The sequence below is a fragment of the Gallus gallus genome, chromosome 2 (assembly GCF_016699485.2).
Source record: "Gallus gallus isolate bGalGal1 chromosome 2, bGalGal1.mat.broiler.GRCg7b, whole genome shotgun sequence".
In the NCBI taxonomy this organism is placed as follows: domain Eukaryota; kingdom Metazoa; phylum Chordata; class Aves; order Galliformes; family Phasianidae; genus Gallus; species Gallus gallus.
In genome coordinates, this window is record NC_052533.1 from 84,590,792 (window position 1) to 84,618,406 (window position 27,615).

The 27,615-nt window shown below is 37.5% G+C and overlaps 1 protein-coding gene across 2 annotated transcripts in view; it reads right to left on the reverse strand.

Annotated features, from left to right (window-relative positions):
• Positions 1-27,615, reverse strand: part of MOCOS (molybdenum cofactor sulfurase) — a 213,093-nt gene that overhangs the window by 176,666 nt on the left and 8,812 nt on the right. The window contains exons 2-3 of one of the 2 annotated variants that reach the window (XM_419048.8): positions 9,764-9,853; positions 7,030-7,096 (exon numbers count right to left, since the gene is read on the reverse strand). In XM_419048.8, the coding sequence (XP_419048.5) occupies positions 7,030-7,096; positions 9,764-9,853 (157 nt within the window). Of the gene's footprint in view, positions 1-7,029; positions 7,097-7,303; positions 7,483-9,763; positions 9,854-27,615 lie in introns of those variants that run through there. The other variant, XM_040695502.2, reaches the window with a different exon arrangement.

Below are 27,615 nucleotides of genomic sequence, written 5' to 3' on the forward strand. Positions count from 1 at the left end.
GTTCAAGCCCTTGCTTCAGTTATCTTACATATTTCCATATATTAATGTGGCTCATGTTGCTTCTTAAAGTCATCCTTTATTTTCAAGGACATTAATCTTTGCTTACAGTCTTCATAACAGAAACAAAGTTTAAAACAGGTGAAAAAACTTCAATAGATGAAGTAGGCAGACTAACAAAAGTAAGAATAAATATAGTTAGAAGGACCTCAATTTTTCCAGTGTATATTACAAATATCTGATTTTAGGCTCTCATTTGCTGCGTATTTTCAAACTATTAGTGAAAGCTAGCACATTTAACTTCAAAGAACTAAAAGCTCAAAGTGATAATGTTAATCAAATAATTTCCTCCTTTTCAAATCAGTGTAGTTTCCCACAAAATACCTATCTGTACAAAAATCTCAGTCTTTCATTTTGGCTCCATTAATAACAGTATCAATCAATTTAGAGATCACATTATCACTTTCAAACTAGCATGAAATTTCAAAACAAAAACAAAAGGAGAAATCAGCTTCCAACAAATGTATCACATTCTAAAAGAATCCCTACAAAGATGTTCTTCCTTTCATCCAGAAAATCCATTGTGGCTGTTGACTTCCTCTAATTCATTTGAAACTCCTGGGCAATTTTCTTGTCTTTACAATACTTTATGACTTCTCCTAGCACCCAGAACATTTGATCAGATTATATCCCCATTTAAACAATTTTTTATTCTCCTTCAATTACCAAACCTTTGGTTGTTATAATGTAGGACTTGCTTTAATGATTCTACTCTATTCCTGATATGCATTTCTGAAAGAGAAAGGCAACCCAGAACAAGCTTAGAGGCATGGTCAGTGGGGCTTAGGGTGGGGGACAAAGAACACACCTTAGAAGAACTGCTTAGCCTGTTCACTCCACGAAAACAAGAGAATGGGTAAGGACTCACTGTGCATAAACACCTCAGAAAGTTTTAACGGAACAGAAGACCACAAAAAGCAACAGAAATTTTTGGTACAGAAACATACAGTCATTATTTTTTCTCAAGCCAGTGGAAGAAGAGAGCTTTCCAGCTCTCCCATTTGGGAAAATGAGAAAATTCTTAACACGAGATAAAGAGTACCCTGTAGTAGCTGGAGACTAGACATAAAAATCCCGAAGGTCATGTACATTTCCATACTTTTGAACGGTACCAGTTGGGAATGTGCATTTGGATCCAGCCTTCCTCAAGTCTGGCACCCTAAAATCCTTACTGGGCCCTCACATTCCCACTGCATCCCTGCTTGGACTAAGGTAATCAGCTTGTACCATGTCATTATCCCTCACCGATCCCTGCCTGCTCCCCTGCACTCCTATTTTGCTCATCCTCTTTCTTCTGCTCAGCAGAGCTACTGCAGTAGACCCACTGTCTCTGCATCCTCTAATATTCAACACATTGCTATGTCTGCATGCCTTTTATCACAGAAAGGTTCAAATTCTAACCAGAACAGTAATGCCCACAGTAACAAGCCATTACACACTTAATGAAGATAGCTGGCTGGCATCCACCTGTGCCCAAGTGGGTTCTCAGTGCCACACAGAGGAAAAGAGGCAACAAGAGAGTCACAGAAAGGTGTTTCACTGTACTGCTTTCCAGGATGCAACTGAAGATCTAGAACAGGGAAGAATATCAACATTTCTTCTACAAGTATTATAAAGTTTAAGGAGGAAAAAAAAAACTTCCATGTTATTTCTAAAAGAGACAAGAAGATGAAGAGAATGGAAAAATGGAATTTGTACTGAGAAAACGTCACTATTTTTAACGTGTTTTATTCCAGTTGAAACAACTCATTCAGTGGCACAGGTTCCCTCTAGCAGGCTTTGCGGCAGTCACAGAAGCCATCAGGTCAGAGCCAAAAGAGCTGACTGAACATGCAGCTAGGCTTTGTGCATTTATAGGACATGAGTAAACATGGTGGCCCGGGTCCAAGTAAGCCTGTACAGTCTCCTACACTCTGAATATTCTTTAGAAAGTAGTGGAACAAGAAGATGACTTCTGAACTCATTCTCCATTGCTTCTTCATCACAGCCACACTGTAAAAGCAGATTCCTCAGGTTTCTTTTTCTCTGAGTAGAGAAGAATAATAAAGGTCATATCCACCTTTTTTCAAATATCTCTGGAAAACACACTCTAACCACTCATACAAATTAAACTCTGGATTGCCCAAGGTTAGCTAATAAATTTTGTGTTCTACGCTAGCAATCTTGACCTCCAGATTTTAATTCATTTTACTGAAGCATTTCTTTTCCTTTCAGTAAGTGAAGCATTCCAGATTTGGCTCTCTGCAGCTCAAAGAGCATCACCATGAACATACAAATATTATTCACTGCTATCTCACCACAAACAACAAAGGAACAAAGCTGACTAGTGGAAGAGTAAGAGATTATATTAACACATTCCTTTCTAAAGCTTCAGCACATCAAGGTAACTGATATTGAATTTATAAAAATGGAGACGAAAGTCCATCAGCAAAGTTACAAAGCAGACAGATTTCACTGTTATTTAAACTCATTCTAAAATAACAGTATATGTCTGGATACTTTTTACTACCTTGCAAAGAACTACAAAGAGTAGAACCACTACATGCAACAGATCAACTCCTAGAAAGTCCTGTTTATAAAATTGAGTTCTTTCTCTTCATTTTATGCTTACTACTCTTTCGATTACCTTTTTTCTTTTAGTACTGCAATCTAAAACGTAAGTTCCCACAGTTGCATAAAAGGACAGGTGTTGCCAAATGAAAAGCAAGAAAGCATCTGTACTGAAGTTCTTGATGAGCTGCTGCTCAGCGCGTAAGAGAGTACTGAGTCAGGTACTGGTCATGCCACAGATCAGTACGGGCACACTGGGATCATTCCATTGCACTGCTATGTAAAAGCATTACATGGACAATCAGGAAGATGATCACCTCTCCTGCCTGCTCTGCACTTCCAAGAAAAACTATTCATTATTCATAACTGTCTTTAATGGTACTTCCATTCACCATACAGAAAGCCATTCTCAGGAGCAGCCTTTCCACTTGACTTCGCTGGCTGTGGCATTTCAGACTTGTCCTACAGCTCAACAGCTGGACCAGAAAAAGCAGCATTTGCACATGGCATTATAAAATAAGCATGTAAAAGGGCTGAACACCATCCTAGTTTTGAAAGGTGGATAGGTATCATTAAGGAGGAGAGCATGCAGGGCTCATATGTCACTCACCCATATGGTCTCCAGCTGATGACCTTTACAAAGAACAAATCAATACTAAGCAGATCCTGCATCTACTATTTCTTACTGTGTATGAAAGGTCAAACAATTTTCATGTATGTATCAGTTCTAACATTCCTGTTTCCAGACACTGAATTGTTTTAACAAGGAAATAAACAAAGAATGCTTATTTTGCATATATCTCTGTTTCAGAATGTGATAATTTAAAAAGAGTTGGAACTTACTTTAGAGACAAACGATGATGCTCATAGAAGGAATGCAAAGCTTTACTTCACTATCATGAAATGATCTCTAAAAATACACTGTAGATTAAATTATAAATAGCGTTTATAAGACTGCTTCCTCAGCAAAATTCAATACTACCTGTGTGTTTTATGCTGAAGTAATTTTTTTGAAAAATGCTAAGCTGTTTACATTTATTTTATGCATGTCTGCTATACCTTTTTTCATATGTACATGCAGGCCACAAAGATTATTCTCCTCTTATCATCTCCTATAGATGGCATAGTTTGAGAGAGGCCTCTATAGAAAGACGTTTTTGTTCTATATTTAAACTTGATTCCATTTAGCTCAATGCCAAATCCTTTTAGCTTCAGTGAGAAAATTCTATAACACACATTGCCAAAGTTTAGGAGAGTCCTGGTGCAGAAACTTAACTGAAATGTTTGAGTTTCTGCCTCCTCCCCTACATTTCAGTTCCCAAAGTAAACTTAAGTTTAATGTTTCTTTGCACCTGAAGTTTGAGGGCAAACATCAAAACTCTTCTAGATTCAAGAATACTGTTAGAATGAAAAAGGTACCCTGTTGGATATTTTAAATGCACCCCAAATGTAACACTGTAACATCATTCTGGCTCTGGTTAGAACACAACACTGAACTATTTGATATTGCAAGTATAAGATCTACAAGGATAATGTTTTAAAATATTCAGAAAGCTAGTATTTTAAAATGCTTGCATATGGGAAAAAGGTTATTTAATACTCACTCTAATGAATTTCTGAGTTGCATTATCTCTGCAGCATCGTAAGGAGATATTGCCACTCACATTCTTTAGTTGTATGGAATCGAGCAATGGCACATCCAAATATCCGTAAGCAAGGTCATAAAAAGGGTCTATAATCTTTTTATGTGTACATTTAATACTTTTAGGAAAGGTTTATTACAGTTCTTGCTTCCCCTTCTCAACATCAATCATGATTAATATAAAGATTCACACAACATTAAAATCTCTCCACAGTTCATTTCAGATGAAGAGAAGCAGTGCTTTTGTGAATAAAATAGGGTTGTTTTTTATTGTTCTTGTACTTGAGTTGGTCAAGAGGTAAGCCATTTTGATTATTTTAACCTTGTAAATCATAGAAAACATACATTGACTCCAATATTTAATTATTTACATTATTTTAGTGCAAATTTATGTTCTAACAGTGCTTTCTGCCAGTCAAACAAATACCAAAGCAAAATCAAATAATAGTTTTATATGGAGGAAAAGTGTACATGGACAGATTAGGAATGTCTACTCCAATGCTTGTAACCAGCAACATCAACAAATACAAATCAGAAACTAAGTTTTGTATTCATCTTAAGGATTTATTACAGGGATAGGATTATATGTTCTTTAAAGGTCCCTTCCAACTCAAACCACTCTATGATTCTTTATTTAATTACTTGCCCGTGGCATCTCATCAGAAAATCAAATTAAAAAATTAGAAAAAATAATCATAAGGTCACGGAGTTAATCACAGATAAAAGAAATACTTCTGGCTGTAGCCATGCACCAAAAGTAGAACTATAACAAAGCAAATCATTTTAAGATTTCTGAAATTACCTACGGAATTATTGTTTCATCAAGGAAATCTAGCCTGTGAGCTCTGCTATAGGACAAAACTGCCTTCCTCCCTCTCTTGTCATATTGCTGATTTTGACTAGCTGCAACAGCATGGAAGTATAGATATTTAATATACTTTTATTAGCTTTTAGATAGCTGACATACTGACAGAGGTTTTAGGGCATTTTTGTTCCAAATTTTTACAACTGTGTCTTTTTGGTGATTATGCTTTTAAAAATTTATTGGGGAATAATTGCAGAACTTCTACAGGACTAGCTGACAAATTCCAGTTGCAAGACTGAAAACATTAATTTGGATGCAGAGGGCTCTTTATTTATTTACTAATTTTCAGGAGAAAATAAAAAATCCAAACACTGGTATGCTTATAGCATCTTCCATGCAGCTCTTATAAAAGTCTTTTTTTTTTTTTAATTAGGATCCAAGATAAAATAAGCTAAAGATGTCAGCTTTCTTAAAGAAATCTATATATGTTCTTTCTTAAAGGAATCTTAAGTATATAGAGAAGGTCTATTTCTTTGTACCCTGTCCATGAAGTGCATAGAGTATTATAGAAATTATTCCAGAAACAACTACAAAGAACACTTTCTAGTGTACTTTCAAAAGAAAAATGATTCAATGGCTGAAAACACTGAAATATTATTTAGAGTAAATTAAAACCACAAGTTGAACACTGCATATGAGCACATAGGCAAGCTCAGCAGACTGCAGGGCTGTAGGTACTGATGGTCTTAAGCATATGATGTTGAAGACAGCCCTTCCTCATAGATTCTTCCATTTTAGACTTGCGTTAACAAGTTGTTTTATCCTGCTCTGCATAAGACAGAGTTGTGAAAAAGGAAAGAATAAAATATTTTTTCCAAAACATTTAGGGGAAAAAAAAAAAAAAAAAGAAAGTTTATACCCAGCACCATCATGCAGCTAAAAATCTTATAGTTTTTTGTTGTTGTTGCTTTGTTTTTTTTAACACCCTTATAAAGGGGCACTCAGAGAAAAGGAAAAAAAAAAACCAACAAAACAAAACAAAAAAGAAGTAAAGCGGATTTTCTTCATTCTAACTCAAAGCACTACAGTGCTGTAGTTCCACAGCTATTGATCTGAATTCTGTAATGTGTTTTGGAGAAAGGTTTGCTTTCACGATGACGATAATAAAGGAATCTGCAACATTTCTCACCCTGGGCAAAGAGTGCCATTAAAAGTAGGCCAGTCAACTCTGGTCCAAGCATGCATATCCAGTAATAAAGACGTAATTTATAAAACAGAGGTACATAAAAAAATCCCTAAAGACATTAACTAAGTACCTATGTCATATACTTCTTCACTTTGTACAAACCAATGGCAAAAAAAATCCAAAACTTTCAACACACTCTATTCTAAACTCATGTGAGGACAGTTTTTTAGAGATTTAGTTCCTTCTTGCCATGACGCTCAACTGTACCTTATTTGTCTTTCTGCACTTAAGTGACTATAAACCAACTTTAAAAGCTACTCTTGAATAGAAGTATTTGTTGTACAACTATGTACACATTTTTATGCTTTCTGTAAAGAACATACCCTTTTTTTTTTTTTTATAAATTCCTCCAAACCCCTGTGCCTTATTTAAAGTCATCTGGATTTTAGCGATGTCTTTGCACTCGTTCCACCTTACTATCTACTATACCATCTTATTAATATTCATGTTTGAAATTCCAAATTCTAAATCTTAATTAAAATTGTAGACTTACATTACAGCACTAATTTAACAATGGGAATTTGAGAATTGGGACATCTGGGAGAAAAAGAAAGATTGTCTCTGACTACATTCAACATTTGACTGCCAGAGTGCAAGGTATTCTCTGTAGATGTGACAGAGAGCCCTCAGAAAATGGCATCACAACAAAATCATCCAAACAGCACAGGCCTAAACAAAATGAAAAATATGAAGTGCATCATACAACATCTGAAAGAAAGATTATTCTACCTGTATCGGACATGCTCGATTGTGTCGTATGTCAGTTTGCTGCTAATATTCTGACTATGAGGGTTGCCTAGGAGACAATGGAGAAATAGAAGTTAATCATTAATCACAACTTAGGTATTAATTTTTTTTTCTTTTATCTAAGTATTTCACCAAGCCAGCCTGAAAAGATGACAAAGAAAGATTTAGTATACACTTCACAGCAATGCCCTGCAGCTCCTTGGAACAGCTAGTCAAGAGAAGGGACATATAACTAAAGAAAGCAATTATGACAGACCTTGAAACTTCAGCTGTATCTGTTACTAGTTCTTAGACGAACTAGTTCTTAGTCCTTTAAAAAAATACAAATGCATATGTACAAAAGCACTAGCAAAAAACAGACAGAATGCACATTAATAAATATATTCACGGCCTAAGGAATAATTTAGCAGATAGCTTAAGGAGGCAACAGACATTCTTGACTGGACACCAGGAATTCTCCTGTTTATTTCTAGTGTCTGAAATACGAGTAGCTCATGAAAATAAAAATGTCACTGCAACATCAGTGGCCCCCTTAGTACAGCTCAGAACAGACAGAAGTTAACAATTAAGACAGTACCTAAGAAGGGCATAAATTTATCCCTATGAGCAAAATAAACTACACCAACATCCACAGATGAACAACACACTTTTCTTCCATTAAATCTTTAAGAAAATACCTAAACATTTTTGAAAGAGAACAAGAAAAAAGTTACCAATAAATACATTTTTCAGTAATTTACAATAAAATCTACTTTTTTTTTAATTTCAAAATCAATGGTGTTACAAAGCATGTTGAGTGAAACTAATGAAAAGAATAATAAATTTAGAGCTCAAACCTAAGATCTAGTACCTAGACTTTTCATGTCTGATGTTGCATTTCTGTAATTTCCAATTCAAATATTCTCAATTTAGAAGTGAGAATCTCTTTTACTTACATCCCTTCCTCTCATTTACACATGCAATAGCTTAAATGTAGTTCTTCAGGCCTGTGGATTATCACTAAAGAAATAAAAAAAGGTGCAAGCTGAACTTCCCCTTCATTCACACCTATGTCCATTAAATGAGCTCTTATACAACAGTTATTGCTCTTAGAGTAGCAGAGAAAAAAAAGATATTTGACCAGCATAGGGTTTGCATTATCATTCTAAATTAAAGCAGTGTCAAACATGCAATTTGTTCTCACATGGCATTATAGGTACTGTGGAAATCTGGCAGCTCTACTATTTCTATTCATGACCACTTGATTGGTTCACAGATTTAATTTTTTCTGCCACAGATGGCACTTCTAATTAGAAGGGCTGAGCCCAAATTTGTTTGAAGTAACTAAGCTCAGAGTGCATACGTTTCACTTTGCAATGGCCGTAGTGACAGAACATTAATTTTAATATCATTAACATATACTAGAATAAGAGATTTTACATGTAATCAAATCAGCGCATCCTTTTGTAACTGTGAAAAAAAAAAAAAATTAAGGCTACCCCTATTAAGAACATCTATTTTATAGAAGAACTTAAATCCACATTGGATCCTGGACTCGCCAGCATTCAGGAAACGAGAGGGGGAAAGGCCACAAACGATGTTGTGTGACATGAAGTTTTGCCAGCACTCCACCAGTGGCTTATCGCCCAGGTGATAAGCACAAGTGTGCTGGTGCTTTAATGAATGCAGTTTTCTTTTGATGCAGTGCTATCTAGCTCACAGGTGAGGGATCACTTTGCTCAATAGATCAGGGAGGAAAAGGAAGACATAAAACCAGCAAAAAGGACATCTAGCCCACAAACATTTACACACAACAAGAAATGTTGATGACTTCAGAGGGCCTACTAACAGCATATATAGGTAATACTGCAGAGCATTTTTTTTTTTTCTGGATGAACTTCTTATGTAAACTGTGTCTCACCATAACAATAGTTCCCAAACAAAGGGTGCTGTTGCCTTTGCTTAAAAGCACAAGCTGCGTGGGGTTCTCAATTAAATGGTTATGTCCTCAAGAGACTGAAGAGTTTAAGTAGAAAATCTGGGGGAGAAATAATACAAGGTAGCACTGTAGCGCCCTCATCTAAGCTTTAATAACTAGAACTCCAACCAGATACTGTGAAATTACAAAAGTATCAAATTCACATTCCTTTTTCTAAGTACCAAACTGCAGTGGGCCAGAAGAGGTAGAGCACCTATTCTCTGCCTAACTCCACTCTATGTTAAGCTTTCTTTTAAACAAAATACTTATGCTGGGCCACAGTCACGGTAGTGAAGGGTCTATGTAGCCTAGTCTTACACAGGTGCCAGCAATTGCTGTGTACTTCTCTTGCTCTTATACCATCCACCATCTTCTGCCAACTTCTGGCAATCTGTAGGCTGGCTTCCCTCACAATGTGCAAAAAGAGCAGCAGATACCTTTCAGCAACAACCTCATGTTTAGGCCTCTTTGTCCAGATATGAAAGAGGGCAAGATTCATGAGGGTGAAAGCAGCCCTGGACAATTGCAGGCAGAGCAGTTCCCATTTGTCTGCATCCCACCACAAAGACATGTCCTTGGCCACTAAAAAGCAAAACCAGGGATAAACTAAAGAAATACAACCTCTCTGTAAAATTACTGGTCTTCCAACTACTCTATAGCAGTGATAAAAACACATCTTCCAACAAGTCAGCAGGTCTAGTTTTGAAATATTTAGGTGAAATCTTGAGAACAATAATGGAAACATTGATTCATACTTACCATAAACGTTGTTTCTGAGGTCATCTGTAAAAGCTTTAAGTAGACTCTCGGGGAAAAGTGTTGAACCTGCATGGTCAAGGTAAGTTATCCCTAAAACAAACAAAAAGATCAAATTCAACGTTTTTTCTTAAATATTTTAATTCCAATTTCTCATACACAAGTGAGGCACATTATACATAGATCCCCACTGAAGCACACAACACAAAAAGTTGTTTCCCCTAAAGTTCCTAGTGTATGACAGTTCTCTGTCTGACCCAGAGGTCTGCACAGCTTTTGAAAAATGCTTCTCAAATATGTCCTAATAACCAGGCAATATTCACACTGAGGCATCTTCCATTCACCAGCAGAGTAAAAATAATAATAATAATAATAAAATAAAATAGAAGTGATGCAATAGAAGCCTAGTGTTTTGATTGCATGTTTATAATTTTTAGCTAAAAAGCTAAATACTATAAGAGTTCCTTTTCTTCCAAGTTTATATTACGCATTATTTGAAGTGAAAAGTGTTTTTGTTCCATCTGTAGAAGACTCACAAGTCAGTACCTTGAACCACAGTACCCTGACACTCCTAGACACTATGTATTTTTATTGTTACCTCAATAATTATTATTAGCATCGACAACAACAGTGAGTTGTTTAGTCTGCCAGTGAGGTGGCGACAACTTTGTTAACTTGCATGGCCTGAGTCATTCTTGAAGCCCAAAAACAGGACTAGTTTAAGTTTTAATGCATTTAAATATTCCTTGCCAGTCTGCTGCACTTAATGTTCAAATCATTTTTAAAATTCCCTTTTATACTATTCAGTTATTGCAAAACTTTTAAATAAAAGCTTCTTGGAAAGGAAGGCTTTCTCGTGTTTGGCCGTTTTAGATTTCTTAATCTTTAGCAATTATTCTTCCATTTCTCCAGTGTGTTGCATGCCCTTTATTAGTTTTTTCATTTCACTTACCTTAAGTATTTCAACCTATTTCAAATTTTAATAATGATGAATGTGATTAAGATTAGAATTTAATAAGTATTTTAAAAGCCTTTCCTTTCCACAGGGATTTAAAAGTTAAGCTTAAAGAGTTAAGCTTTAAACGAGAAGCCCTGACACTTGGAAATACATATAATTATAAATTATGTTGCTGTAGCAGTGATTCAGTGGGTAAAGCTGTGAGACCGGTAATGACAAAACCAACCTGGACACCCATTCCTTCTCTTATTTTCTGAGAGAGTCCTCCACTGCCTCAAGAACTCCCTATTTATAGTGCCTGGTTAAAAGCAGGTTTTTTTAATGAGTTGAAGTTAATCAAGGAAAAGTGTTTTGAGGTGCTTAGAATGGAAGAGGATGGAAAAATACTGGACTGATTTATTATATGTACCATCTTCCTGGGTTTTTACTACTCTCTTTTTTTTTTTTTTTTTTTTTTTTTGTGAAAACGGTGATCCATGGTGAAACCTGGATGCCCCACAGTAGGTCTGCATAGCAAATGGCAGCAAGCAAGCTTCATTTCAAGGAAGTGCTTACACAGTCATAACAAATCACGCTTACCATAGCAGAAGTATCCTTACGTCTACACGTGTTTACTATGAATATGCAATGTGCACTATAAAAAAGAAACAGCAATACAGAAAAGTGGCAGAGAAGATATTTTCATGCTGTAGCTAATGCAAAGGAAACACATTCATTGTAAAAATTGCGCTAGTGTTGTGACATGAAATATCCAATCTGCCCATTTAAAAATGATTCAGTTTCACTCATGAGATGTGACGATTTCTTGGCATTTCCAGTCTCAGACATGGAGGTGCTTTCAGCTGAGAAGGGCAGCTGCAGGAGACAGCTGGGTCTCTGTCAGGGATGCCAAGAGGTCCTGGAGACCCAGCATCTCCTCTGCCATAGCAGAGACCAGCTTTACCTTCACGAGGCTATGCAATCACACTGGCAGGGTCACCACAGAGTTATTTGCAGGTTATTTGCAGGAGACTGGAATGTGACTCGGGACCCACAGTTTAGTAGCCAGCACATTGTGGCTCTGATGTAGAACTGAAGTAACTGCATGTACATAGAATCACAGAATGGTTAGGGTTGGAAGGGACCTTTAAAATCATCTAGTTCCAATCCCCCCGCTATAGGCAGAGACACCTCCCGCTAGACCAGGTTGCTCATAGCCCCAGGCAGCCTGGCCTTGAACACCTCCAAGGAGCAGACATTCACAACCACAATGAGCAACATGTTCCAATGTCTCATCAACTTCACAGTAAAGAATTTCTTCCTAATATCTAGTCTAAATCTACTCTTTTTCCGATTTAAAGCCATTTTCCCTTGTTCTGTCACTACTACCTGCCTATCTAAAAGTCCCTCCCCAGCTTTCCTGTAGGCCCCCTTCAGGTACTGGAAGGCCACTATAAGTTTGCCTCAGAGCCTCCTCTTCTCCAGGCTAAGGAACCCCAGCTCTCTCAGCCTGTCCTCATAGAGGAGGTGCTCCAGCCCTCTGATCATCTTCATGGCTTTCCTCTGGACCCACTCCAACAGCTCAATATCCTACTTGTGTTGGAAGCCCCAGAACTGATGCAATACGCCAGGTGGAGCCTCACAAAAGGGACAGAATCACTTCCCTCGATATCCTGGTTACACTTCGCTTAATGCAATCCAGAATACGGTTGGGCTTCCGGGCTGCAAGTGCACATTGCCAGCTCATGTTGAGTCTTGCGTCAACAGACACATTCAAATCCTTCTCCTCAGGGCTGCTCAAAAGCCATTCTCTGCCCAACCTGTATTTGTGCTTGGGATTGCCCCGACCCAGGTGCAGGATGTTGCACTTGTCCTTGTTGAATTTCATGAGGTTGGCATGGGCCCACCCCTCAAACCGTTCCAGGTACCTCAGAATGGCATCCCTTTCCTCTAGCATGTCAACTGCATCACTCAGCTTGGTGTCATCTGCAAACTTGCTGAGGGTGCACTCAATCCCACTACCCACGATGCCTACAACGTTAAATAACACTGGTCCTAGCATCAGTTCCTGAGGAATGCCACTCATTGCCAGTCTCCACTTGGACACTAGGCTATTGAGTGCAACTCTGAGTGCAACCACTCAGCCAGTTCCTTAACCAGCAAGTGGTCCATCCATCAAATCCACTTCTCTCCAATTTGGTGACCAGGATGTCATGTGGGACAGTGGCAAAAGCTTTGCACAAGTCCAGGCAGTGACTCATAATTTATCCATCAGTGCTGTAACTCCAACATAAAAGGCCAGCAAGTTTGTCAGGCACTATTTGCCCTTGCTGAAGCCACGTTAGTTACTACTCATCACCTCATCTTTGCTTCTTGTGTGCATCAGTAGTGCCTTCAGGAGGATCTGCTTCATGATCTCGCCAGGCACAGAGATGAGACCAACTGGCCTGTAGTTCCCTCGATCCTTTTTTCTCTTCTTGAAAATGGGGGTGGTATTTCCTCTTTTCCAGTCAGCAGGAACTTCACTAGACTGCCACAAGCTTACAAGTATGATGGATAGGAGCTTCACAACTTCATCTGCCAGTTCCCTCAAAACCTGTGGATGGATTCATTGGGTCCTATGGAATGTGCATGTTCAGGTTCTTTAGAGGGTCTCAAACTGGATCTTCACTTACAGCGAACAGACCTTCCTTTTCCCACTTCTTACTTTTACTTTCTGCAGCTTGGGCAGCGTGACTAGAGCCCTTGCCAGTGAAGACAGAAGCAAAGAAGTCAGTTAGCACCTCAGCTTTCTCCATATCCCTTGTGACCAGGTCTCTAGTTTCCTTCTAGAGAGGGCCCACATCTTCCTTAGCTTCCCTTTTATCACTGATATACCTGTAGAATATACCTCTTTATGTCCCTGGCTAGATTTGGTTCTAACTAATACTTCTTTGTAATACTTCCAGGTAACCCATTCCTGTGTACACTATCTATAGACTTCCTATCTGTGGTAAGTCCAGGAATTTCTAATTAATCCACAGAGGAGTCCTGGCATTCTTGCCTGCCTTCCTCTCTCTCATGATGCATTGCTTCTGGACTTGAAGAAGATGGTCCTTGAATACTGACTAGCTTTCTTGGGTCCCTCTTCCCTCCAGGGCTTTATCCCATGTCACCCTGCTAAGCAGTTCTCCAAAGAGTTCGTAGAATGCTCTATTGAAGTCCAGAAAAACCAAATGCAGTCCACTCCTACAGGAGGAAAAGAATGCCCTCCAAGCAGACTCATGTGAAACAATACAAGCAAAAGGGTCTCTAGATAATAGCTCCCCTATGTGATTTCTTCAAATGCGATTCATTATGCAGTCAATTAAGGACAACATTGTGACTTTACTAAATAAAGGCAAAGAACACTATAATTCATTTCTGAAATACCACCTCCGGGTCTGTGACTTTGAATTCTTAAACTTTTATGTTATCTTTAATGCTGCTGTTTAATTGAAAACATTTAATACTATCTCTGCACTGCCTAAAAAATGAAAAAAAAAGTGCTCACATAACTTGAGACTGCACTGGAACAAATATCTTTATTGCTATTGCACTTTTATGCTGTAGTTTTTCCCCTTCTTGTCTTATTTCAATAAAACTGTATTTTTAGAGGAAAAAAAAAAGAATTGTGGTACATGCGTAACACCTGCAAACAAAAGAACATTAATAATTTTCATTGTTTTTTCCCCAGTTTAATAACGCTTGCTATTTTAACTTTATTGAATACACATTAACAAAAGATTTGTCAGTATATACAGAGTAATCTAGTTCCCTGTTTCACTGCAGTAATTTGTATATAGCCTGTCAGCATTGTGAAATTACACTATTTACAGCAAGTAACACTAAAAGAAAACAATATGATCAACCAAAAGAAAATTAAAATACGCCATCTATTAGAACCTGTTTTCTGTATTTGGGAAAAACATAAAATTTAGTTTAATTTACATACTATTATGCAAGGAATGTGTAACTGCCCTCATTGATCATATACCAACTATTTGATAAAACCACATTTCAGAGGCAGGTTTTTTGTTTGTTTTTTTTTTTTTTATAGGACTTCTGAAAACCATTCAATGTGCCAACTTTAGTTATGTAAAGTTATTTATCAACAGTATCCGTTCATAAGCTATAATATTCACATGCTAATTTTGCAAATTATATCTACATATGGAACACTCTGGAAACAAATGTGAACCAGTCTTTCCTGCTCAAAATTAGAAAAAAGAACAAAGAACTCCACTTGCAAAATAAATAGTTCCCTGTTCTCCTTCTGTGTTAAAATTCACATATAGACCAAATATTCACTATCTCTGCATACATTACTTGTCTCTTTGTAAAACTTCAGGTATGCACATAAGCACATAGCCTCAGATATCACAGAATCACAGAATTGTAGGGGCCGGAAGGAGCTACCAGAGATCATCGAGTCCAACCCCCCTGCAAAGAAGGCTCCCTACAGCAGGCATCCAGGAGGGTCTTGAATATCCCCAGAGGAGTAAAATCCACAACCTCCCAGGGGGGCCTGTTCCAGTGCTCCATCACCCTCACTGTGAAGAAGTTCCTTCACATACTGGTGCAGAACTTCCTGTGCTCCAGTTTATGGCTGTTTCCCCTTGTCCTGTCCCCACAGACTGCTGAAAAGAGGTTGGCTGTGTCCCTCTGACTCCCACACTTAAGTTACTTATAAACATTAATCAGATCCCCTCTGAGTCTTCTTTTCTCAAGGTTGAAGAGATCCAGTTTGCTCAGCCTTTCCTCATAGCGAAGATGCTCCAGGTCCTTTACCATCTTTGTGGCCCTCCACTGGACTCTCACTAGGAGATACTTGACTTTTTTTGTACTGGGGAGCCCAGAAGTGGATACAGTACTCCAATATGCTAGCTGACCATTCTGTTTAACTAAACATTCCTATTTTATACATATCTTTTTAGACCTAGTAATTAGCAAGTTCAGTGTATGTTTATCATGCTGTAGATGGCCTAACCAGAGGAGAACAGAAACTCTGCAGGCAATACCAAGATGTCCTCCTCCTCCTCCCTACACCACTGGAGGACCCACGTCTGGTCATCGAGTATTCAGTTACACTGTGACTCTCCTGGTGCTATGTGACCTATTCTTTTAATCCCTAATGTTATTCTTGGTGCTTTACATTACTGAGTCTTGACTGGACATCAACCACAAAAATAACCAATTTACCTACTTTGTGCATGGCTGCCCCATTTCCTCAACCTTTTGCAATCCTGTGACTCTAGCCATGGCCCCACAGGTGCTTCCCAGGTCCCAGACAAATCAAAATCCGTCTCTTAACTGATTACAGCCTGTCAGTCATGCTGCCAAAACTTTCATAATGAAAAATGAAATGGAATCACCAAGTCTGATTGACAGATATAATTACAATTCAGTGGGATTATGTACAAAACATTGCTTGGAAATAGATACAGGCAGTGCCCTGAGGAGATGGTATCTATCTTAAGTGCAACAACATTAACAACAAACAGTATGAAATCGATTGCATGAAAACAAGCTGAAGGCAAAACAAAGCATTATCTGTCAAAAGATAAATATAAGAGACTTACACATGCCAGAACAACAACAAACAAAAAACAAGACAAAACTGGAATAAGCCAACCCTAAGAAGTGACAAAATAGAAAGGAGAGGACTCTACAAAGCTTGCAGGAAAGTGAGCCATCCTCTGGACCCACCGAGTAGCTAACAGGTAGCACCACATCGGCCACTTCAGGTTAGTCTCACTATCTATGCCAGGTGCCCTTCAGAGGCTGCTCCCACTCTCCACTGACTGTATGAGAGCTGTTTCTAAATTAAATGCCAAAAGCAGCTTAACTGCACTGTGCATCTAACCTTGACAAAAACACCTGAAATCTCAGGATGATACAGTCAATGATATGCCCACACACAGCAAAGATGGATAAAGATCCTAGCTCTGAAAAAAAATTTAAAAAGAAAACAAAAAAAATTGCTAAAGAATGTTAAGGGGAAAAAGGAAAGAAAATCCTACTAATATGGCTTGAGAATGGCTTTTCTTTGAAACAGAACATAGCTAGCATTTTGTGAATATTATAAATTACTTGCTATCTATATCTTCAGTTCCTATTTGGCATCAATATAGAAAAAAAGCTGTCAAAACTAGGCTAGGTTTTCTGAATGACGCACTTGTCACCTACAAACTGCAAGACAAGGCAACATTTTGTGTCCCTTGCTTAGGGACAGGAGCTCTTCAAATGACCCCAGAAGCCCAGTACATGAGTGACAAGCCACAGATCGAAAACCTGAAGAATCACCATACCACTGGAGGAGAACCTGGCTCCCAGCTGACACCCCCAATCTCAACAGCACTTGGAGTGCTCCCAGGCCCACCCAAAAGCCAACAACCTGCAGAAAGGCATCCATATTTCACAGGTTGCTAGCCAGATACTGATTTCTGTGAGAAATTGGTGCTTCATTAGTGTACTTGAGTGTTTGACATGATGGACTGATTACAGAAAGCAAAGCATGAAATGTTCAATTACATTTATATGCATTAACTCCCCATTATTTTTCTCCACTTCCTGTTAGTTCACATTATTTGTTCTTGTTGCACTATTAGCTTCAACAAAGCAGCCAGAATATTAAAACACTTTGCAGTCAAGATCATACGCCATCTTCACTGTAATTTTCAGCAGGGACCACACAGACTCTACAAAAGCTATTTAATTGGCCAAAACCCAGTTTCAGTAAGCCCTGTCTCTGTTCTATGCCCACAAATAGTTTAGAGTACCCCTACACAGAGCTGACAGCCTGCTGGTATTGAGGCCTTGTGAGCACTAAATAAAGCAAGCATTTACATTTATTAAGTCATATCCAGCATTATGAAATGCATCTTTCATAGCTGCTAAAAAAAAAAGAAATACATGCTGTCAAATTTCATCAATTACAAGCTCCTGTGCTAAATGAGGCCATACCAAATGGATCAGTAAGCATCTACCTTGGTTCATGCAGCACACCTGTAATGCAATTTTATATAGTGCTCGTTTTTTTTGCCCACTAGGGCCTGATTAGATATCGACGGCTGCCAGTACTGTTATTTCCACGGGTTCCTGTAACAGGTTGTGTTTCAGATTCTCGTTGAAGCCTTCCTTCCTTCTGGGCATGACTCAGAGGTACCTCAGCTACATGCAAATAACATACAGCAGCCTACTACCTAATCATCTCTGGATGAAATATAAATCACAAGTGATCCACAGATATGCAAGTCTTCAAACTATAACACACCCAAACCAAAAATCATTTTCACACCTACCTAGTGAAGACACTGCTATCTTTCAGTCTCTCTTTTTACTCATCTCTCTCTCCTTCTCATGCAATTGATCAGAGTTCAAAGAGAACACAATCCCTGTTCTTCTACTACCAGAAAATGTTTTTGCTGGTTTTGCTGAAATTTTCACAAAAACATTCACTTTTGTGCAGGAAAGAAGCATTCAGAATTTCCTTTGACAGTTGCAACATGATGGCAGAAAGCAATATGTAAGGAATCTCAGTAATGATCATTTATAGTAATGGTCATTGGCTAATCATTCTTATTCTACATTCCCCTGCATTACCTTTTCTTCCTATTGCTATAAAAAGCCACAGGCCTACAGCAACATGCCAAAATAATATTTGAAATTGACTTTTCTAGTTACTTCTATTTCTTGTTCTATGACCTGAATCAATAGGATTCATACAAAAACTAGGACAAATTAGTGACTTTAAATATCCCCTGCAAAATACATTAAATGAAATATACAGTGACATACAGAAAGCTTTTAAAATGGTTTTACTGGTTTCCAAAAACACTAGGAGAAAAACTAAGGTTGAAAGTACAGAACTAAAACAAAACAACAACAACAACAAAAAAAACCAGAACCACAAGTATTAACCCTTTTCTTCTCTCTCTGGAACGCAAATTCCAGAAAAAGATCATACCAATTTGGAGATCTAAAGTCATCTTCCCTCACTTTACTAGAAAAATTAATCCTCAAGCTAATCATAGAATCATAAGGTTGGAAAGGACCTACAAGATCATCTAGTCGAACTATCAAATAATACATCCATATCTCTTGACTTAGGTTCCTAACTGTTTTTCAGTTCTGTTTCTGTAGCGGAAAAACATTAAATACACGTGTTTCAGTATTGCATCTACTACTTACTTAAGATATAATATAACATATGGTGGGAATTTCATTTTAATACGACATAGAAATACTTGTGTTTTATTATGGCTATGAGAAGTCACTATGAAAAATGACGTATAAGCTTTTCTATTGTATGCATTAATCTAAGCATTTTTCCATAATGCAGTCTCTTGGCCCTGATTCCCCACAGAAAGCCACTTTCACATCTACTTTATAATAATTTGATCCAAACCGCTTCTCAAGCAAAACTTCTTCCCTTTTTCAAATAGAAAGCAATCTAAGTGATAAGATTACACTATTACCTTATCTTTACTAAAGTTCATAGACTGCATTAGATACTGATATCAATAATATAGCTCATTAAATACACCTATTTCTTATTTTATTTTGTTTTGAGAAGAGAAATATAAAGAAATACAAAATATTTAATAACTGACTATATTTTTTCTAATACTTCCAAAAACAGCGCATTACTTCAGCACAAAAAACATCACCCAACTGGAAGACAACAGTTTTTGCACTCAAAAAATAAAAGATCTAACAGACATAAACAAGCTTCCACCAATAATTTAGCAGGAATGCAATTATATATTGGTGTAAATGCTCTGTTAATACCTTCTTATATTTGGTCTAAATTAGTTCCTACAGCTTATTTTCCATTAATTAGGTGCCTTCCCAAGCACAGATTCAAAGCCTTCAACAATCATTTCCAAGAATGTGCTTGGAATGAAAAAGTATGTTTTTCAAAAAGTGATGTTATAGTACGACACAGCTTTTAATAATACTGAAAGAGCATGACAGCTGCAGAGCTGTGCTAACTAGTTTTGACAAAAGTAATGAAATAGCAGTTTCCTAATGATTAACCTCAAACATAGCTATATGCAAGAGAAAGCTTGCTTAAGACAGGCCCACTTTTACTTATGAGAGCATGCCGCTTCAGCATATCCCCTGGTTGTTGTTTTATTTTTTTTTAATTTGAGTGAAGTCCATTATGTTTTAGTTTCCTAAAAGAAAATTAAAATCTCCTGAAGTGCTGACACAAGAACCTATGTTTGGCTTTCTTTTGAAGTGAACACTACCATGCAACACACAGGGTTTGGAGGTTTGGTCGTTACTTTGAACCTAACTTTGGACAACAAAAATCCACTGCTAGTTATTGTCATGTAGCTTTCTAGAATAAGTCTGTGGCTCTTCTAGAAACATTATCTTTCACGGGACACAGACATTATCATTTCCTGTGCTGCTGGAGTCCTAAAGAGTAAAAATACACTCTCTCAAAAGCAAAGGGCAGGCTAATGTGCAGGGGCTGTTAAGAATCACCTGAACATGAAACTGTCGCTTTTTACCTCCTCCAACCACACCTCCCAACACTTGCAATCTATTGGCAGTCTCAGATTCATTAGAGTTCTTTGACCTCTGAAGGACTGCAGTGGGACAGAAACACCTTTTCCAAAGTCCAGTGACTGAAAAGGAATCTAGCCAACGTCTATTTGAATTTCCAATTGTATTACAATGAATAACCAAAGCAGAACTTTGCCTTCTGTTCACAGAGACCTCACCTCTGTGAAACAGGGAGGACTATATTCAAACATGAGCATATGCAACAGTGGCTGATTCAGAGCCTTTGAGGTAATTATGAGGCTCAGTTGGACTGAGTTAAACCATTAACAATTATACTATAATCAGCACTTCCTAAACATGCTGTGCTGATTACCTTTTTGGTTCTAGGCCAAGCTAATGAGCTAGGTTATCTTCTGCACAGAAGCTTAAACAACCTTTGAAACAACAGAAATCTTTCCTTCTTGACATGCTGGCCTGCATATTGCTACCTCCTCCTATGGCATCTACAGGACATCTTCAGGCTTTAGGGGGTATGTATGCACTCTCCAGAAGTTCAGAGACTAGTTCTGAAGTCCAACCTTTTTAATTATACACCAACAAAAAGGAGTAGGATACACACAAACAAGGGCTACAATCGCAGATGACAAATCAGCATGCTACAGTCAAGTAGCATCAGCGAGCTGCTTCAGAAGGGTACCAAGATACCAAGGTGACTGAGTGGCTCCTCCAAGTATGTATTATACACATTTCCAAATATTCATTTCCAAGGACGTCTTGGTGTACACTACTGAGATGGTTATATGAGTAAACGTGTAGAAGTAACACTTGAAGGTGATAATTAGAGTTTTCATGTTGCTTCTTGTAGAACATAAGGAAAAGCACATGACTCTGGAAGACTATCTTCCTTCTCTCTTTTCCACCTTGGATTCTCCACTGCTCCTCTAACTGTACATTCTGATACTTCTGGCCAAGTAATAACCTAGAAGTCATCACACCTTCTTCCAGTCTCGCTTGCTTTAGTGTAAATTAAGAGAAACCACATGGAAACCAATGCAACAATCCCAGTTTATTTCCCTTACATTATTAGTTTAAACATCATAATCATTTGCTTATAAGAATGACAGTATGGACACAAAACTCTTTCAAGGCATAAAGTTTTGTTCATTCTAATGTACTACTCAACTTCCACAAATTACCATGCTATCAAAAAAATCAAGGTACTATTCAGCATCATAGCACAGTGCATCGTGGCTTCTTTTAAACAGAAAAATATCTTTTCCTGTTTCATTTACAAAACAAATAAAAGTATGATCCAAGACTCTTTTGAAGTCAATGGGATATTTTTCTATCTTTCAGAAAGTAAACAGATACCAGCTACATTAATGCAATGTATTCTTGGCACGTTTTTTAAATAAGCACTTAGAAAGGTTCAAAGAAATGAAGAATGAGAAGTAAACACCCAAAGAATCACATGAACACTCAGTGAAAACATTGCCAACTCTTGCTAACATACAGAACATTATTTTCTGGCAAGGCTTTTATTTGTTATAGAAAGAAAAGGTACTTCACCTTACGTCCCATCCCCAAGATAGGATGGTGGACAGACCAAGATAAGCAAAGACCTCAAAAAATCTGAAGAACCTAAGCTAACCATAATTATTAGTGGATATTTTTGAACAGAGTTGGGAACACCTTAATTTGAACAAATTTCCATTCAGTAGAAAACATCAGTGCAGATGACTGAGTTCTAATCATGTTTAGCTCAGTGCAATTCCAGTCAGACAACTACTATTCCCTCTGCAACTTCATTCTGTTTAAAACCAAAGCATCCCAATAAAAAGTAGGATTGGAGATACCTGAGAAGTTAACATATTTATGGTAGTACTCACAAATGCCTGAGTATCATGAACCCAATAACAGACTAACATTACTGATATACAGATTGTCATGCTTAGTAACAATCTTTGGCCTACAAAAATGAGTTTCACAGTTGCTTTTTCCTTTTTTACAGACCCAACATTAAAGCAGTTACAAGTTTACCCCATCTTGATAAACATATACCTAAAGAATATTTTGCTGCACTTCACTAAATCATGCATCTGCTCTAATTCCTCTCAATTAAAGGGCTTCTTTCAATACTAATGACATTAAAAATGAAAGAGAATTATAATTTCACCATAAATTATTCAAAGCACTAAATACAAACAGCCTCATTAACACTATACTAGCTTTGAGAATGAAAAAGGATCATACATGAAACAACAAATACTCCACGGTTTCCCTAATCTCTGAACTCTGAGTTTGAAAGTCACAACTGTGCCAAAACATCAACTATTGCGTTTTGCCTCAAGGAACCTAAGCAAGTATTATATGCTTAAAAATCAAGGCCTTCAGCCACAGATTGTACTGGCTTGCCATATTTGAATAAATGACAAACTCAACTCAACATTCATACAGTGCATCTCAGTCAGTTTATGACAATACATACTACCTAGAAAATACTGTCTAAATAGAAACAGATGTAACAGAACCAGTTGTGGGACTAGGTCTAAGCAGCCATTTCCTACCTGGAGCCTCTGTAGCTATCCAGCAGTGAAGTACTGGAGTTGTAGACCTTTCCCAGTCCATTCTTTATAAACTGCTTCTATCAATGCAGGGAAAACCAGAGATGGCTATTCTCACCTATTTATTACATGAGAAAAACACATCAGATGGCAAACAAAGAGTTACACAAGCTAAGAAATCCAGCAATTAATTCTGTAACCTGAAGCAAGAATGGAGAGGAATTTTTAAGTGAGGTGAACGTTATTCATGGCAATGAATGATCAAATTAATAACAAACGGTACTATCATAAATGGAAAAGTAATAGTCATTTACTAATATCTCAGAGCTAGTTTCTGTGCTGTTAATTCTCAAATACCTCCATGGACTCACTAGTTTAAGAACCATAACTACAAGTAATGTGACAGAATACTACTTAGTTTTTGTAATGAGTTCTCATTCTGAAACTGTCTACTTTGTTATATTTGTACTTTTGGGCATAACATTACTAAACATCCTGAAAACAAGTAAATTTAAGGCAACAGTACATATTTGGTTCTTATCACTTGCATTTTAAAGCTATTTATCTATCATTAAGGTGAAATTCACTTTGTCTATATTTAGCAAAAAAAAATTGTTCACCAGAACTACCATGCAGGAGATGTAAAAAATGAATCATTGGTGGCACCACAAGACGTAAGCTTTGCTTCACCTCTTGGGTGGGGGCTGCAGCTCCAGCTATTCTCCCTGAAGACAAGAAGGCTATCCTTAGGAGTGATAGAGGAATTAACAACAGTGGCTAACACTTGACAACTTCCCAAAAGACAACTTCAAGCCTATTCCCAGGCACAGATTTTCCTGATACTGTCTTGAAGAACTTCAAGTGGTATCAATGGCCTTCAATAATCCTAATTTATAGACAGCCATTCTTGGAGTATATTTTTTTTTCTCAATATAAAAGAGCACAGCTTAAACAGGTATAATTCTCTGTACCCCTCACAGCCTGTTCTCTAAATAATAATAATAATAATGAAATTTGTGTTTCATTCCTTTAGTATTTCTAACTACAGACATATAATAAAAAAAAAAAAAAACAGGTGCCATTAAGATCCTCTAATCTCCTCTTATGAAGCCACTGTCACTCATATTACTCATTCGTATGTTTGCTGTTGTTGCTTATATAAATAAACAAATAGTTTATTTAATCAGTCCTCTGCAGAAACATCCTGATTACTTCAAAGTCCCTAGAGAACAATTCAAGAACCAACTTCTATATGGGACGGCAACCTTCCTCAGAAGTTATACTCCTCAGTAACAAAATGATGCTGAAGTGCACCACAAGAAAAGAAGAATCTTTCACTGCTATGGACCCTGACAGTGGACTGGAACTCATACCCACACAGTCTGGAATGACCATAAATCTCTGCCCTCAGACAGATGTACTGAACTGCTGGCTTCAATTTAGCTCCACCACACTCTGAATAAAACAAGAGGAAAGAAAAAAAAAGCAACAGAAGAGACAGTAAAAGAAAACCTGCCTTTATAGTCTTAGGCAAAAGATAAAAGATGTTCTAACATACATAACATTAAACTGTAAGCCTCTAATACATATTATTAATAGTAATAATATAGTAATAATAGCAAACAACACAGGCAAACACATTTTACTAGTATTTTTAAGTTGTCTGCTTGCTTGTGTTCTGAATGCATCCATTGCAGTGACACAAATTTGAGAGGGAAGCAATGTTACCTACTGCACTGACATGCAACGGCTTTCAGCAGCTGACCAACATCCAACTGCTACACATTCTGAACAACCACACTGTATCTATGCATCCTCCTCCACTAAAAAACGGGGACAATGATTGAACCAGATGATATCCAGAGGTCCCTGCCAGCCTCAGTCCCTCCGTGATTCTGTGGTTATACAGTTTTACATTTAACATGGAAATACAATAATTCACAACTATCTGCTTCAGTTAACTGCTATTTAATCAGCTCTGTATATAATCACATTTCTACCACCAGCCTGGGAGGAAACAGCAGCAAAGGTGACTGATATTACATGTTGGATATATCCATAAGGTACTGAACATTACAATTTGAAGATCTCATCAGACACTTTTGGAAACTTGACAGCTGTCACAAGATTATCTGGTGCTGTGTTCCCCTCACTTCAGAGGCACTGAAGTTTATCCAGAAGCATTGCAGTATAATCCTCAAGACAATTCACAAGTACACCCATTCTTTTCTGTACTTGCAGAAATGGAAGAATAACTGATTAAAGTTTTGATGGTAACAGCTCCTTAATCTCTTGGGAGTTGTCATGCTCAGTGATGCAAAGCTGGGAGTATCGACCTAGTGCTTCCAGACAGCCCTTGCACACTGTGAACTCCTCCACAGTCCACGTATTTAAAGGAACAGAGGTATTCACAATTATTTTTTAACGGTGAGCTCCAGCTCCCATGAGCTAAGAAGCTGGCATTACCTTTCATTAAGAGCTAGTCAGAATATATGAATGTTCTCAATGAAAGCAGGTATTTTTAACTGTGACATTTCCAAAGGGGGTGGGATGTTTCTACCAGTCCTTTAAAAACACCAGCTGTAAAGAAAAACTCAACAGAAGAAAAGTACTGGCGTAACTTCACACTTTTCCATAACTCCTGATGGAACCAGGAGTTCCACAACCCCACATTATTACAGGCTCCTAAGGATAACCGAGAGCTGGCTTGAGTTAATAAGGAGGAGAAATAGCACAGTAATGCCTCCTGTGCCCTGCAGATGAGTTTCTCAGAGCCTGAACACAAGGCAGCTCCTAACAAAGTCATCATTACTTCCTTCCCTGCTGTCAGAAGTCTAGTTCTTTCCCAAGCTGCAGTTGATTACCCAGAGACCATTCTCAATTCTATTTTCCATACTAAAGACCACAGGCCTCTAAAGAAATAGAAGATGGAAGGTTTAAAACTAGACTTGACAATAAGCTATGAAAGTGTTGAAAGGAATATTAAAGAGGCTTACTTTCTGTCATTAGATATCTGTCTTCTTTCCTTTCATTCATGCCCTCCCTCTTTCTACTGCTCAGGTTGTACAGACACTGGGGAGGCTTTAAAGAATGGAGCTGCAGTGGGAATCACTCATGATCAATCATTCTTAAGAAAAATATCATAGCATTAAAAACAAAACAAACAAACAAAAAAACAGAAAAGGGCATTTCCTAAAAAACACTTTTCCTTTCTGTTGCAGTTTCAGTTATGGTGGTTTGCTCATAGGAGAACTGCATCTATGAATGGCAACACCAACAACACTCTATAAAGAGATTAGCAATCTTTAAGTACATCAGCAGTGGCTATTCTAATTAATGGAAAGCTAAATCTACACTTAATTCCAAAATCAAAGCCTTTATTCCAAGTTAACTTTGCTCAATAAAAACAAATTATTTTCTGATAATTTTAAAAGTTATTCCATTACTCTCAAAGAGACCCTAAAGGACAAAGGATAGATAGAATTTCATTGCACCATGACTTTTTAGTCAAATTCAGCTTCTGATGAACATGAACTTGGAATAGTTTCAGGAAAAACAGCAATTTATTCCTCTGATAAATGATAGACTCACAGCTCTGAGAATTTCCATGGGGAAGGGGGCTCTCACAAAGATTCCAGACTTGCAAGTTAAGATGACTTGGGAATCATTTAATGTACACAGCAAGTTATTAGCCCTTTTCAAATATCATACTTTTTCTCTCTCCTTGTTCTATATTTTTGTTCTCTGTGACTTAGGAGAGATGCTAAGACAGTTCACTGATCAAACAGTAAGTAGAAAATACTTAAAACGGCTTAATTTTATTACCAGGAAGAGCTGGCATTGACACACTCCTCAGTCAAAACAGTTGTGAACAACACAATGGAAAAAAATTGGGGAAGCATCATTCACATGGACTACATTGTACCAGGAAACAAGAAATGTCAACTGCAATGCAGTTCAGATGCAGTGATCTTTTTATTTCCTTATTCTATCTTCCAAACACACTTTTTCACCCACCCCTTAGATGGTATTTTTGGATGTCTAACATCACATTTTGAGAACGTAAAGTTCTATGCACAGCTCTCACATACCGTGAGTTTCTTAGTGCGCTTCTTATCAATTTAAAGGGTGTATGGGTTTCTTGGCTTCCACCAACATTAAATCATATCTTTTCTGGAAGGACATCATCCTGCATTTGTATTATTAAGCTATCTTTGTAGTATTGTGCCTGTCACTAAATATCTAGGATAAGGTGGTGCTGTGCCTCATAAGCACCTTTAGGCCACAATACTTCACATGCTTAAGGGAATGGATTTAAAAGATGTCATTTGTTTATCAAGTGTTTAAATTGTTTGAGAACATGAAATCTATGACTGAGTAATAAAAGAGTGCAGTACAGTTTTGTCTGAACATTGTGTCCCATTACCCAGCTATGTAATAGTAACAAGTTTATGTGAGGGGTGAAAAATATGCCTATGACTGCAAAGACTCCTTTTTCATGCAGTCTTTGATTTTATTCTATTCAGACCATCAAGTGGAGATTATCTGCTTGTTAGCCTCTTTTATTTATCAGCTTTTATTTGATCTCATCAGAAGACAACATTTACTATCAAAGCCATCACAACTGAGATCAGACAGGGTATTAAGAAGCTTTACTCATTGAGCTTATATGCTCCTAAATTGACTAAATCTTTAAGTAAAAGCAGTAAATATCTTCCTAGTATGTGATGAATCAAAGCTGACAACAGGATTCAAAAAAGTTACACACTTCCCTGGAGCGGTTAAGTAATATTTTATGACAACTGTTTATATTCAAA